Raw genomic sequence first — 15,148 nt, 5'->3', positions numbered from 1 at the left:
TGTGATCCCGCGGTTCTCGCCCGGACGTGTTCCCACAAGGCACCGCGTTCTCGTGAGTCGACAAAAGCTGTGGTGAGGCCGCGTGAGTTTCGTTATCGACAATTTTTTTTTTAAAAACCTTAAACCAAATTTAAACAAAATACACAAACCTCGAACTAATACGGCGACGGCGATTAACTTTGCGCGCGTCGCCTGAGCGTGGCTGCACCGTCGCGGGTGTGCGGTGGCGGGAAGGGCCTGGGCCGAGTGTTGAATGGAGGCGACGTTTCGCGCTTGAGTGCAGTCGGCGTGACGCGGTTTTTGTTGTTAATAATAATCGGCGTTAAACGTTTATTGTTGTTGTTATTATCAACCCGTGATGGTCGTGGTCTTGTAGCGAGCACTTGCTGTGCTAACGTTGCAGGCCGTATCGCTGTTATCGTTGTGCTTGATTGCCATGCCGTCGTCATTAAACGTCTGCAGCAGCAGAAGAGTTTTTAAAATGCCATCATCACCGTCAACAGCAATTGCCGGTCACGATGCATTATTAACTTTGTTGTCGCTACCATCACCGTCATCAGTGTTGTCATCACTTCCAACATTACCTCCGCCGTTAATGTCTTCATGAAGATATTGTTAGCCTCGTTACGTCATTGACATGTTTAATTGTTTTAATCGCGGCCTGCCGTTATGAGATCAATCCCATTCGTAATGATCGTGATTGTCATCATTGTCGTTACTGTCATCTTTTTAAAAACAGTTGCCATAAATAGGCTAATCCATGATCGATTTTCAATCATTAATACTAATCATTAATGTCGGTGTCATGAATGCTTTCACACCATCAATTGGCATCGTTTTTATTTCCATCGTCGCGGCAATCACGAACAGTATCACTCATTTAAATCATCACCACCTGATCGTAATCGTGAAAGTCGTGTTCGTTATAAGCCGCTGTCTGACCCTAGCGTGTGTGTTCGCAGGTGCTAGCGTTGAAAGAAGATGTTTCTGACACGCTCAGAGTATGACAGGTAATGTGTGTTTTTTAAATTAATCACTCTTGGTCAAAAGTTAAAAGTGGTTCATCTCAGTTGGTGGGTCTGAGCCAATGGTGGGAATTCCGCTTCATCGTTTTTTTCTGTGGTAGATAAAACGTATTTCTGCTTTGCAGCAAGACAGCAATTCTCTCTTAGTAGAGCTGCCTACTCCTTAAGCATGTGTAGTTTTCACCGATAAAGATGCGCTCCGCTCAATGCTTGCCTGAGCAGCAGTGAGACACCTTCTGCTGTGGTGCTGGTATTGCACCGGAGTCAAGTGTTGTCACTTTGGATTAATGCGAACCTCGTTCTTTTTTTTTGCAGAGGTGTGAACACATTCTCGCCTGAAGGACGAATCTTCCAGGTGGAATATGCCATCGAAGCCATCAAGGTGCGGATCCCAATTGACATCGTCTATTGTGTGTGTGTTACAGGTGATTTAGTCACAGGAGAATCTCGGCGAAGTAGGTTGAGACTGGACAGTGCTTGGATGTGTGGCCAGGATGCACAGCGGGCTAAGTTGCAGGGCTGCTTGGTGGGCAGCGGAGGGCAGTGCAGAAAAATCCACAATTGTACTGCACTTCTAAGTTGCCAAGTCTATGCAACACGCCTGTCACCCTTCCCCGTACTTACGATTAGCACGGTTGGTACGCACGGTGTGAAAGAAGTTCAACATACATGCGTACACATTCAGCCTACACTGAACAGCATGGTGAAGTATGCTCAAATTACCAAATGGCCCGCACTACATGGGAAAGCCTTCAGCAGTGGAGTGACAAAAGAGCTGTATAGTTGCGCATTCAGACGTGAAGGGAGTGTTACAAATGACGTTGCCTTTTGCTGCTTTTGCCACACAGCTCGGCTCGACTGCGATTGGCATCCAGACCTCGGAGGGCGTTTGTCTGGCGGTGGAGAAGAGAATCACGTCCCCCCTCATGGAGCCCAGCAGCATCGAGAAGATTGTGGAGATTGACTCTCATATAGGTTCGTGGGCACTTACCTCCAGCACGCACACTGCTCCTACTCTGTAAACTGGGCCTTTCAAAAGCCTCTCCTTGTGCCCTTTGCATAGCACAACATTGCTCTTAAATATATCTTGTGAGCACTCATGTATGTACAGGCAGGCCGTGACTTACGAACGCCCGTATTTACGAACCAGCTTCCGTGAAATATAAAAAATAACATTGACTTAAAACGCAAACGCGCACTTTAAAACTGAACCGCAGAACTATTTTGTTCAGAGGAGCAATCCTCCGCGAGATGTAGTTAGTTTAACAATGCTTCCCTTTTGTTGAACCGTCACATTTCACAACATTGACCATATGGGCATTTAAATGCATTGCGTTATTATATTCCGACTTACGAGCTATTCGACTTACAAACGGGTCTCAGGAACGAATTAGGTTCGTAACCCGAGGACTGCCAACCATGCTAATTGGAGGTGCGAATGTCGTAATTCAAACATTTAAACATGGCCATTTGTGAATTCAATGTAATGTTAGCAACTGTTAGATTTAGCGTGGGTTTTAATGGTTCAGTGTTTAGTAACGCTACTTTCTCATCACTCTTAAGTAAACTATAAGAAGTACATGTTTTATTTATGGAAAGACAGATGTCATTCTGTTCATGCATCGTAATACACAGTGGTCTACAACAGCACGAGTTGTCTGAAACCCAGCCGTATTTTTGTGACGAGCCTGAGTCTGCTGATGAGACCAAACTGTTGAAACCGATAGAGAGTTGGCTTGCTAAGACAAGTACTTCTGGATAGTCTTGTTACAGAGGGTCTGTAAAATGAACAGAAGTCTGTTTATTTGTGTTCTTATTGTATGTAAATAAACAATACAGTGATAATAATTACATTTTTTGTAAAACAGTATCTTGCATTGGTTGTGTTTTTGTTACTTCGTTTTAGGTTGTGCAATGAGTGGGCTGATTGCAGATGCCAGGACACTTACAGACAGGGCAAGAGTTGAAGCTCAGGTATCTTTCATTGTAACACTGTTCAGATTCTCGCTCCGTGTCGCTTCTAATTTCCAACCACCTGGACTCTGCAAACTCACATATACAAACACGTTTGCTAGACATGATTGGACTGACCTACCATACAACCAAGCATTTGTCTTTTTAGTCAATTTTGGATTTGGGCTGCCTTGTAGCAACTGGCCCAAATTTGCCAGCTGGTTGAAATTGGGTGTAGTAAATGGTGGCGCAACTCCAGGACTGACTTACCGGGCAAATGTCCAATTGTCTGTTTGCCCGGTTCAACCCTTGTCAGGTGTGAGAAAAATGTTTAAGAGCTTTTGAAAATGTAATTTCTTATAATTTTGTTGGTATGCCACATAACAAAATTTGAAAAGTCCCAACAGTGGAGCAGTGGTTAGTGCACTGCACTATAAACCCTCCAACCTGGGTTTCATTCTCAGCCACGACTAACATCAGTGGCGAGTGATAGTTGAACTGATCTTTGACCCCCCCCATTCACCAAATTCCACTGTTCAGTTTGGTGAAGTATGGTCAAATCAGCCCCCACGAGTGACACAGCTTGGTGAGCCTTCATCCACCAATATATTGAAAGCTTCAAATCAAGATTATATTGACAGAGTTGTACATTGTGAAGTCTACGATTAATGTTTAATGACATAATTATGTGAGAGACAGAATTCAATGGAGCAACGTGGGATGTGTGCGCTGCGTATACAGAACCACTGGTTCACGTACAACGAGCGGATGACGGTGGAGAGCGTCACGCAGGCCGTGTCCAACTTGGCACTGCAGTTCGGCGAGGAGGATGCCGAGCCTGGTGCTATGGTGAGTGACGCCTGTCCTGGCACGCGGACTTGGTCTGAAAATAGGACACCACAGGACTTCCGTTAACTCCTGAACCTGGAAATTTAAACCTTGCAACAACTTTTTATTTACTGATGGGGCTCACTTTGTATACACATAATATTAAGATTGGTGTGTCTCATGACATCACTGTGGGGTCTGTTTTCCTTGTCCTCTTTCTCTACTCATTCCAGTCCGAGGCCATATCCATGTTCACTCCACAGTCCTTCATATCTTAGTTCACCACTTACAACCACCGGTTCATAGGCTGACCTATCTGTGTACACCCTGGTGCTTCCACGTCCATCACCTTTCTCCTGATGTAGTTGTTTTATTTGAGCTCCTCTGAGATGGAACCGCTCTTTTCGTTCACAATGCTTCTTTCCCACCCGCAGTCTCGCCCGTTTGGAGTAGCACTGCTCTTTGGAGGAATCGACGAGAAGGGACCACAGCTGTATGTATTATTGCGCACGTCTCTGAGCCGCATTCATCATACACACACACACGGGCAAGTGGAGAAGTGCCCTGCTACATTAAGTTCCCTGTAACCTTTCTCCCAAAAGTGTGTGTGTTTGTCAATTATTCATTTATTGATGAGTGGGGAAAACTATTTTCAAGCATTGCCTTCATTAGCAATGAACAATGTTTGGAAGTTAGAATCTTTTTTTTCGTTGTGCATTTATTTTGAGTTCAATTTGTCCTGAAATTAGTCATTGTGGCAGGGCGGCTAAGCCAAAGCCTTGCACTCTGGCTTATAAGCATGACACTTGGCACAAATATGCAATGCCAGGTGTTGTATATCGATATGGACCTCACTTGGCAGTGTCCCCCGGTTGCCTTGGGGAAAACTAATGTGTTTGTGTCTTAAACATTCCAGTATGTGTTGCATGTACAATTGGAGCATGTTTCCTGAATTCACAAGTGCCTTTTGTTACATTGGCTGTAACCCCACCATGCATGTCATATGATACCAAGGCACTCATAAAAATAGTTGTGTTGAGTAAGGTCAATGACTGAACTTGGGACAATGGCATTCGTATAAGTCATAGTTAATTGCAATGACAATGTATTTTCGGCTGACAGTCTTCCTGTAACTATCCCAGGTCTATACAGCTCTTTTGTCAACAAAGGCAGGAAGCAGTTTTTTTTCCAAAAGATTGCAAGCCGCAGAGAATATCGCACTGACACAAGCAGATAGAAAACAGCACGCCGTGCTTTTGTTGATGTGCCGAAGTAGTAAGAAGGATTGCCGAGCTCGGTGTAAGTGCTGTTAAGGCCAGTCTGGGGAATACTGTAAAAACATGTCTCCTGTATCAATATATATTCTATATTTATTTAAATTGTTATTAAAACCTGCTTCAACAATCATTTCTGAAAAATGTAAGGGTTTTTATGCATTTTTAGTTTTTCAGCAAAATACTGAAACACAGGTTCCTAATTTGGCCACAAGGAGGAGCTTGAGTGGTGGTTCCATTATCAGAAATTGTTAATGGCAGTGGTGCCCACCCTGTGGTCCGCAATGCCATGGCAAGGTGGTCTGTAGAACTGTTGCAGATTCTAAAAGATGGAGAGCCGTTTTCATTTTTAAAATACGTTATTGGTGCATGGCCGTGGGCGAAGATGTTTTTTAGACTTGACGCTGATCCGTGAGTCTAAAACAACTATCTACGAGACTTTACCGAAAGACCCAAAGAAAATGAATGAATGTTCATGGCAAGTTTTATACTTTTTATCCAAAGTTCAAAGTTTTGGCCATATTCTTACCTTAACCACCCAATTGTTTGGTCCAATTGTGTTTAGAATAGTTTATAGGCAAATAGAGGTAGCCAGACATGTTGCTGCATTGTCCATAATGGGTGCTCCCTAACAACAAAAGCACCAGTTTAACTGAGCTAATGTTTGGCTGAATGTGCGTGTGTGTGCACGTCCGTAGCTTCCACATGGACCCATCGGGCACCTTCGTGCAGTGCGATGCTCGTGCCATTGGCTCGGCTTCTGAAGGCGCCCAGAGCTCTCTTCAGGAAGTCTACCACAAGGTCCGCTCTGTCACCAGTGGGCAGCAGCACTTGACAGCAAACAGGAGCTCGTTGCTGTCGCTGCTTGCTTACTCTCCCCTCTCTCGTCTCCCTTCCCCTCACCCCACAACTTCCCATTTCACTTTATCCACTCAACGTTGTTGTCAAGCGTATTGAGATAGAGTTGTAGTTATATGGTGTATGAATTTAAATTATGGTTGTAAAAATACCGCTGAGCAGCTACTGTTTGATGTTGTTTTCAATCCGACGACAATATTGCTTTCATTAACTGATATATGCTGGTGTGTGTGGGCTTCCAGTCTATGACCCTGAAAGAAGCCATCAAGACTTCCCTAACCATCCTCAAGCAGGTCATGGAGGAGAAACTCAATGCAACCAACATCGAGGTGACTTGCAAATCATACTGCCACTGATATAGATATGTTTGTTTAAAAACATGTCCATCTATTGTGTCGTCTATATCTCTTTTACAGTGTTGGTCAAAGGTTATCCCTGGAACACCCGCATCGCATCGTTGAAAAATGTATTAAGTGGGCCATTCCATAGCAAATCAATCAAGAATATAGTTGACCAAATCGATTTTGATTTAAATTCGGAAGATCGATTTTGTAATTGAGGAATGGGCTTCAAAGCTGGTCTCTCGGGATAGCCGTGGCGAGCGCTGCTCGTCTTCTCCCTCGCGACGTTCCGCCACCTCCCCCCACGTTGTGGAGGCATCTTCTGGCAGTGCGGTCGATCCAGCTGAGGTTTTGCTACCACTTGTAGAAGTTCTGGTGACTCACAGGAACGTGTGGTAAATACATAGAGCCGTGAAAAACCTATTTCATTAGATTTGTATTTGGCAAAGAAGGCCTGCACCCAAATGTTCAGTCAATCCAGCCTCCTGTTGCTCAGATACAGGTCACCCACCGTGACCAGTGGGTGACCTTCACCATTGCCTTTAGCACCTCCAGTGGTGGAAGTGGGAACTAAACTAAACAGTCAGGTGAAATCTATGTAACCGACCAGAATCATCTCTTGGCATCTGAACATGATCGTAACTCCCGAAGTAATGGAGTACATGTACACTTTTACACTTGCAGGAATGATTGCCAAGTCTGTACTCTGCGATATTTGAGCAAGGTGATAGTCAAAAATAACGTCGAGTTTTTGTTCTCCATTTCTAGGTTTTTGCCAGAGTAGAAACGTTAAATTTCATCTAGAGCTTTAAAATGACAGAATTCAACAAAGGGAATGCATAATACCTAGAAGGTTGCCGAGTGGTCATGGTAAAACTTTTATTTATTATATCTGTGAAACAGGAGGTGGGATTAACCTTAAATTAAACTTGCCTGTTGCACACAGCCACATGCCACGTGTCGTCCGAATAGATGACGGTCGTATCAATTCCACCCTTTTTTATTATTCGGCATTTAATGACCCATGTATGAATTATATTAGGGATTGAAAGTTATTTATACCTTTTGGTCAATGGAAAGAATGGGACGAAACAAACAGGATGGATCAAACGTGCCAGGAAATACAGATTACAAAGATAAGATTTTGAAATATAATTGTGACCCTGATCGTGATTATTGATCTCACCATGGAAGTGATTTGTTATCTGCCAAATACAGTTGCCCTGTATGAATATTTTTGAAATTCATGGATTGTGTATTCACTTAAACCTTTTCCTATTCTGTCAACAGCTGGCCACGGTGCAGCCGGGTAAACTCTTCCACATGTACACAAAGGAGGAGATTGAGGAGGTTATAGCAGACATATGAGCGCTGCAGCGTCGATGATGAGCAACGAAGTTAAGCCACTCTGCGTACAAATCTCCTTTACACTTACACCGCATTTTCATGAGCCACATCACCCGAGTTTGCCATTCCGACAGCAAGTTTCCTTATTTTGGGTCAAAACGACAAGTAAGTTGTGAATTTGGGCCTTACCCGAATTTTTCTAGGCCACTTTAGCTTCGTGGGCTTAGGCTTGATTCCTTTTGTCATAATTGAGGCGGAGAGAAAATTCATCGCCGGACATGTTATGATAAAAATGTGTGGGTGGTGGGAACGTTTAATCTTGTCAACAACACGGTCCTGAGGCTTTTCCTCGCAAGTATTTATGGGAAAGTTCTGCTCAGATCTATTTCTGGGCAAGACCTGCCCATCTTCCTTGACAACTCGGGTAACTCGGGATATCATGGAAACAACACTTTATAGGCAAATCGAGTTTTCCTTCAATTAGAGTTCTGGGAGAAATCAGGTCAATTCAGGCCAACTCGAGTCGGCTCAAGGTGGCTATCTTACAGAATTTGGGTATAATTTGTCTTTGCAGTTTCCTATTTCATCAAGGTGAAACTAGACATCTTCGCAAGTGGTAATTTTACCCAACTCTTTCATATTTTGAGCATTTATGATAAGAATTCAAACAAAAACATCCCTGTTGTACTTTTTCACAAAAATAAATCTGCCGCCACATTGTTGCTCAACTGGAAAATAAACGGTGTTTTGTTAATGGATGTTTGAGCTTCCGGAGGTTTCTGTTGGCTCACGTTGTTGCAGTGTAACTGGACAGAGTAACCTGATGAACGTTTGGTTGTGGAGGAGTGTCAAAAGTAAATGTCACCTTTTTTGTTGTTGCAGTTTATTTAAATGACCATTGTGTAACAACATCTACAACAGTGTATATTACAACAGGGAGTGTGCAACCTTTTTTTTTTTATGTGGGCCACATTTGGAGTCCAGTTGTCCGTAGACCAGCATGCCAGCCTGGTCGCAGCAAACAGCCTGCTGAGTGGCACTCCGAGCGTTCACATGTATCTCGAGCGCTCACGGGCCGGTCAAAACCACTTGGCGAGCCGATATCGCCCCGTGCGCAGTAGGTTGCACACCCCCGTACGTTAGAAGCTACTGCACAGACACACCGGGGGTGAGAAAATTGCTCCCAAGAGAAAGGGAACCGCTTTTCTCCCCAGGTTAACATTGCACTGGCGATGCTCTTCTGCGGCCGTAACTCGTGTGTTGGTATCGTAGGGGACAATTTCCATTAGCTGTGGCCAATTTGTATGCTTCGATTGCCTATTTCTTTTGTTAAAGGTAAACTTCGTAGGCATTGACACTTGACTATGAGGACACAGGGGTTGGCTCGTGTGCAAGGTGATACGTCTCCAGTAGATGGCGTTGCCTGCAGGTGGACTTGTAAAGCAGGGGACCCAAGGCTTGCTCTCAACAAGATGTACTGTCAAATGAGTGGAATTTAAAAAAACACATTTCAAGTATTTTAGACCCGTGTATGTTGGTGGTAATTGTCATCGTATGCCTGTTTTCATCCCAGCAAAAACAATTTTAAAGGAATAGTTTGACATTTTTTATTTGGGTTAGTGAACAGAAAAGAGTTCACTCTTGAAATTTGTTTAACATTCTTGTGAGTGTATTGGAAACTAAATTTGGAATAAAGTGAGTTTTTATATTTGTGAGCATTTCAACTTATGTTTCCTGGTACATTTGTTTGTGAACACTTTGAAAGAAACACTCTAAAGTGTTTGTATCACCAGATTACAGGATATTGTACATGCTTCTTTAAGTACAGGAAATTGCATTCAACTGTGGGTTTTAAAATTGTTAAATAGCAGGCACTGCCCTGCAGTAACATGAAGAATGATGTATAATGTCACGTGAGTTAAACCCTAAACTTACACAGGAAAATCATATCAGCTATATATGTCATGTAATGGAAATGTACATATGTCTGTCAGTCCACTGCTGGGGGAGAACCTTACCATGCTGTGGAGGTTATATGACCATACTTCACGTTGGTTAGTGTGGGTAGGTGAATGTGGGAAATGGAGCTCAGTTCATTCCAGCTATGGGTATAGCTGCACTACCTCTGCTTCCCACAACGTAATCCCACAAGATACGTGCTGGTGGCAACCCATCCAAATACTATCCAGGCTGAACTCTGCTTAACGTCTTACATATGGCGCCTCCATAGACATTCTCGAAAAATAGTTGAAGTCGATACCAACTGAAGAGCCCATTAAGTTATTGGGGTCTTGGCAAATAATTCTTTTTTTACCAATGTCCTTTATTTAGCCTGAGTGTCAACACATACTCCTTGGTTCTTTTGGTAAAGTCACATAGGTGGGAAAATAAATAATAAATCACGACTTCTCGATCGCAACACAAGCAATCGTCATTAGGTAAAAAGATACAGCAGTAGACCTGCTGAACAAGAAAGGGCTGCTGCAGCAAGAGTTATATATAGGGTTGAGGTGGGTGTCACCCAAGGGTACTTGCGCACAGCAGCTGCGTCAAAGGGAGAGATTGGCATGTTAATGTAAACGAATTTAATGGGAAATGTCAAAACATGTTTTGAGGAGGTACTGTCAATTATTTAATTATGAGGAAACCCCAATAAAAATGTTCATGGGAGGAGCACACTCAACATTAGTACAGATATGTCATCAATAGACTCGCAGGCTGGAAATCTTACCCACCTGATCTCTTCGACTTACCTATAAAAGGCATTTTTTGTCTGTGTGTCCGTCCGTCTGTCTGGACGCACGCTTGCGAAGGATTTGGCTTGCTTACTGGGGTTTACGTTTTGAAAAAGTAGCTGGGTACCACGCCGTAAGCCCCGTGGTGAGCCAGCGCTATTCCGTTTTCCCATCCGTCAACTTTAAAGTAGTTAAATAAACAATTGAATGCTATTTTTCTTTACTTAATTATTTCCTCGTGCCGCTAAAGCTGCCCAGGGGTTGCCCCCTAGCAACGCACACACGTCATCAGTGGAGCAGGGGGGGGGGTCTCATTCGCGTTCAAAATGCAAAAAAAATACAACGCTGAGGGAAATTCATCAAAGTGTCATGTCCTCTTCTCCCCCACCACCCCAATGTGTGCACTTACTACTATAGGGTCGGTAAATACTAATATAGCGCTTAGATAATATTATTGTAGCACGGGGGGGGGTGGTGGGGCGGGGGGGATAGCGGCCCAGCCCTGAGCCTGCCAAAGTGCCACCTCGGCCGGCTGGGCAATCTAGGCGAGGCCGGGGGCCCTGCACGGGACTAGGCCTCACCACGCAACTCTGTCAGGTGAGTACTTTGTGCTATAGAGTCAGCATGTACTACTGTAGTGATAGCAGGTACCACCACAGTAAGTTTGCACTGCTATAATCATAGCAGGTACCACCAGTCAGTATGCACTGCTGTAGTGAAAGCAGGTACCATCACAGTATGCACTGCTGTAATCATAGCAGGTACCACCCGAGCAGTATGTACTGCTGTAGTCATAGCAGGTACCACCACAGTCGGTATGCACTGCTGTAGTGATGTTAGATACTGCTATCGAGTTGGTAGATACTGCTATATCAAGTTAGCAGATACTAAAACAGTCAGTATATACCACTACAGTCAGTAAATACTGCTACATACTACTATACAGTCAGTAGCTACTACTGGCTCAGTAGATGCTACTGTACAGTCAGTAAATACAACTACAGAGTCAATGGATACTACTTACTCTGTTGTATGTAGGGTGTGTAGGTATATATACCTACACGGGGATAAATATATGTTTTGAGAGAGGGGGGGGTCGACAATTTTCGGAAACCTTTTAGATCAACCATTTACCCACCACTTTCTACAACTTTTTGGACTTCTGCAAGCCTTTTGTAATTGTGTTAGTGGAAAAATGGACACACGGCCCACCTGGCTTTCACAATCGCTGAGTATCTGTGTATGTATATGTAAGGTTTTTAAGATAAGTTTTTAAATATATTTTTGGCCCGGGCAACGCCGGGTACTTCCCGCGAGTGATTCATAAACTCCTGACCTCAGTGGATTGTCATGGTTGGTGATGTGTCACAACGCCCAGTCAAAAATTAGGAAATGAAACCACAAACCCTCTATGGAGACTGGAGCAGCAGCATCCCTTCATAATCCATCAATTGCAAGGTAAGGCAAACAAGCACATATATAGACGTTTTGTCCATCTCCGCATACATCACGCGGGTCCGTGAAGGTGGGACGACAACTACATCGTAATTTGCTGCCCTCTACTGCCCACAACGCCTATAACACCTGGTTCTTGTACATGGTGGACACCCATCGAGCACTTTCCAGGCTCAACTACGCTGACATTCCGAGACCAGGGGGTACATTATGATCGATTTCGTCAATCCCAGTTGATAGAGCAGATACATCATATCGCATCTTAAGGGGCCGTCCATAAATGACGTCACGCACCTAGGGGGGGGGGGTCAGACATTTGTGACGATGTGTGACGAGGGGAGGGAGGTGAGAAATGTGACGTCACATCAAAATGCGCAACTTTAAATCAATATAGACAACATGTTCCACTTAATTAAATATACTTTTTAATAAATGTTTTCTCCTACAACATCAGAGTGCAGCGCCACATTCAATACACACTACAATGACAATAGTTTAAAGAGATTTAAAGCATGTTTCATTTGGGGGGGGGGCAGAGCTTTGTGACGTCACATTTGAGGGGGGGTCTGACTTTGTGTGACGCCGTGTGACGAGGGGGGGGTCAAAAATCGTCCAAAATCGAGTGACGTCATTTATGGACGGCCGATTACACACTTTTACACAAGGCGACACGAGGGGCATACTACGGGGTGGGTGGTGAGGTGAGGGGGGACATGGGGGGGGGGGGCGAGCAAGAATGACGCCGGCTGTGGATGAAGCAACATGATTGGGAATGCCCCGCTCACAGACCCAGCACGACCCGTGCATGGAGGCCCTGTGATTGGAAGCACATCTGGTAATGTGTTTTTAACCTGCTTTACAAAGAGGATGGACGTCGAAAGGGATGTGTCGCATCTTGATTTGAAGTTTTCGTGACTGCATGAATCCATACTCTTTGGTTCTTTCGGTAAAGTCACGTGGGTAGAAAATAAATTAAATCACGACGTTTCGATTGCAACACAAGCAATCATCATCAGGTGGGAAAACCACGGCAATATTACTTTATTTTGTACCTACGTGACGTTACCGAAATGACCTAAGATCAGTGGCGTGTTACGTGTCAGTTGAAGGGGTAATGAGGAAGGTATTTACAAAAGCAAATATACTGCAGTCCACAAGTAACGTATAAGGGAAATAATAAAATAATCGAGTCTCTCACCTTTCTGAAGAGATGCCGCGACTCTAAGGTAATACCAAACGCATTTACACTAACATCTGCCTGCATAATGCATGGGCATAATGGGACTTTGAAACCCCTCCGCCCACCTCCTATGCATTGCCCATTGGTATGCTAAATTCCTCTTCATATGCACATTCTTTTGTTAAGGCGCTCCTCCTCGCTACACCTATATAAGCTCCTAGCTTGATAATGTTCTCATTCTTCGCCTGAGGACGGCTGCTTGCGTTGTGGCCGAAACGTCGTGAGAATTGTTTTATTATGTTTTATTTTTATTATTTTATTACTTCCCTTCTACGTGACTTTACCGAAAGAACCAAGAAGATGAATCCCTGCAGTCACGAAAGCTTTAAATCGAAAAAATAAACCAATTAAATAATAAAAATAAACCAATAAAATTAAATTCTCACGACGCAAGCAGCCGTCCTCATGAAGAACAGAGAGATGGCCTTCACCTGAGGACGGCTGCTTGCGTTGTGGCCGAAACGTCGTGAGAATTGTATTTTATTATGTTACATTTTTATTATTGTATTAGTTCCCTTCCACGTGACTTTACCGAAAGAACCTAGAATATGAATCCCTGCAGTCACGAAAGCTTTAAATCTAAATTTAATTTGTACTGGTTATTCCACAATTATATTGGCCATGAAAAATGTGAATGGCTCAAGTGATTGCAGCCCAGGTGAGGATGAGAGGCATCATCTTCGTCTGGGCCACGCAGGTGATTCGTGTGTCCAGTTGCGCAAGAGACCACGAGTGGTGGTGGTCAGGAGCCATTCACAGGACTTGCCATCAAGGCAGTGATTACGACATTTCCGTGAAAAGGGAAGCTAAGAATTGATGTAGTTTCGGTTTCCCGAAAGTACATCATTTGATTTGTCCATGAATGTATCTCTCATTCCAACGCATTTTAAACTATGTTAGATCACGTCAATAACACTAGTGACACGACAACTGTAATTTGGATTTACAATACAGTACTCGGATACTGTTCTGCAGAAATAATGGATTTATGGAAATTCCACATGTTCATGACGGGGCCGAGTCCGTTATGATAAAACACGTGTAATCACTGCCAAAACCGCAATGATACTGTAACAACGTAATATGACGAGAACACAATTATGTAAATGTCCTCCCCCACTATTGCTCATTCACAAAGACAACCGTCAACCCATTCATATCCTCGTGAGCCAACCAACATCGGTACCGCTACGACAGCTGAGCGTGCTCTTTGGCGGTTCATCCATCTCGGGGTGGTATCCGTGGTTGTGGTGGTGGTGTGAGTGTGGTGGTGGTTGTGGTGTGTGTGGTGGTGATGGTGTGAGTGTGATTGGGTGGTGGTGTGTGTGGTGGTTGTGGTGGTGGTGTGAGTGTGGTGGTGGTTGTGGTGTGTGTGGTGGTGATGGTGTGAGTGTGATTGGGTGGTGGTGTGTGTGTGGTGGTTGTGGTGGTGGTGTGAGTGGGTGGTTGTGGTGGTGGTGTGTGTGTGGTGTTGTGTGTGTGTGTGGGGGGGTGTTGTGTGAGTGGGTGGTTGTGGTGGTAGTGTGTGGGTGGTGGTGGTTGTGGTGGTGGTGGTGTTGTGTGTGGGTGGTGGTGTGTGTGAGTGTGTGTGGTGAGTGTGTGTGTGGTGGTGTTGTGAATGTGTGGGTGGGTAGTGTAGTGTGAGTGTGTGTGTGGGTGGTGGTGGTGAGTGTGTGTGTGAGTGAGTGTGTGGTGGTGTGAGTGTGTGTGTTGTGTGTGAGTGTGTTGGTGAGTGTGTGTGTTGTGTGAGTGTGTGTAGTGTTGTGTGTGAGTGTGTTGGTGAGTGTGTGTGTTGTGTGGTGAGTGTGTGTTGTGTGAGTGTGTGTAGTGTTGTGTGTGAGTGTGTGGGTGGTAGTGGTGAGTGTGTGTGTTGTGTGAGTGAGTGTGTGGGTAGTGGTGTGAGTGTGTGTGTTGTGTGTGAGTGTGTGTGTTGTGAGTGTGTGGGTGGGTAGTGTAGTGTGTGTGTGTGGGTGGTGGTGGTGAGTGTGTGTGTTGTGTGAGTGAGTGTGTGGGTAGTGGTGTGAGTGTGTGTGTTGTGTGTGAGTGTGTGTGTTGTGAGTGTGTGGGTGGGTAGTGTAGTGTGTGTGTGGTG

At 44.4% G+C, this 15,148-nt stretch overlaps 1 protein-coding gene across 2 annotated transcripts; it reads left to right on the top strand.

Annotated features, from left to right (window-relative positions):
• On the top strand, positions 1 to 8,384 carry PSMA5 (proteasome 20S subunit alpha 5). 2 transcript variants are annotated; one of them, XM_078871599.1, is made up of 10 exons: positions 1 to 72; positions 963 to 1,010; positions 1,341 to 1,407; positions 1,874 to 2,000; positions 2,932 to 2,999; positions 3,720 to 3,827; positions 4,241 to 4,299; positions 5,779 to 5,881; positions 6,181 to 6,267; positions 7,570 to 8,384. In XM_078871599.1, exons 2-10 carry the CDS (start codon positions 982 to 984, stop codon positions 7,645 to 7,647), a joined length of 726 nt encoding a protein of 241 aa, XP_078727725.1. In that variant the 5' UTR covers positions 1 to 72; positions 963 to 981; the 3' UTR covers positions 7,648 to 8,384. The 2 variants fall into 2 exon arrangements, with proteins under 2 accessions (XP_078727725.1, XP_078727724.1); XM_078871598.1 differs by having other exon boundaries at positions 23 to 82.
• The last annotated feature ends 6,764 nt before the right edge of the window (positions 8,385 to 15,148 follow it).

Source organism: Lampetra fluviatilis, chromosome 32 (assembly GCF_964198595.1).
Source record: "Lampetra fluviatilis chromosome 32, kcLamFluv1.1, whole genome shotgun sequence".
NCBI classification, from domain to species: Eukaryota; Metazoa; Chordata; class Hyperoartia; order Petromyzontiformes; family Petromyzontidae; genus Lampetra; species Lampetra fluviatilis.
Note: the sequence above shows the minus strand (reverse complement) of the source record. Positions and strands in the feature narration are given on the sequence as shown.

Excerpts from the sequence above, each read along its gene's own strand:
- PSMA5 (XM_078871599.1), top strand. The coding sequence starts at position 982 with ATGTTTCTGACACGCTCAGAGTATGACAG. Across the intron at positions 2,001-2,931 it reads GGAGATTGACTCTCATATAG|GTTGTGCAATGAGTGGGCTG; the intron begins GTTCGTGGGCAC and ends ACTTCGTTTTAG. Across the intron at positions 5,882-6,180 it reads TTCAGGAAGTCTACCACAAG|TCTATGACCCTGAAAGAAGC; the intron begins GTCCGCTCTGTC and ends GTGGGCTTCCAG.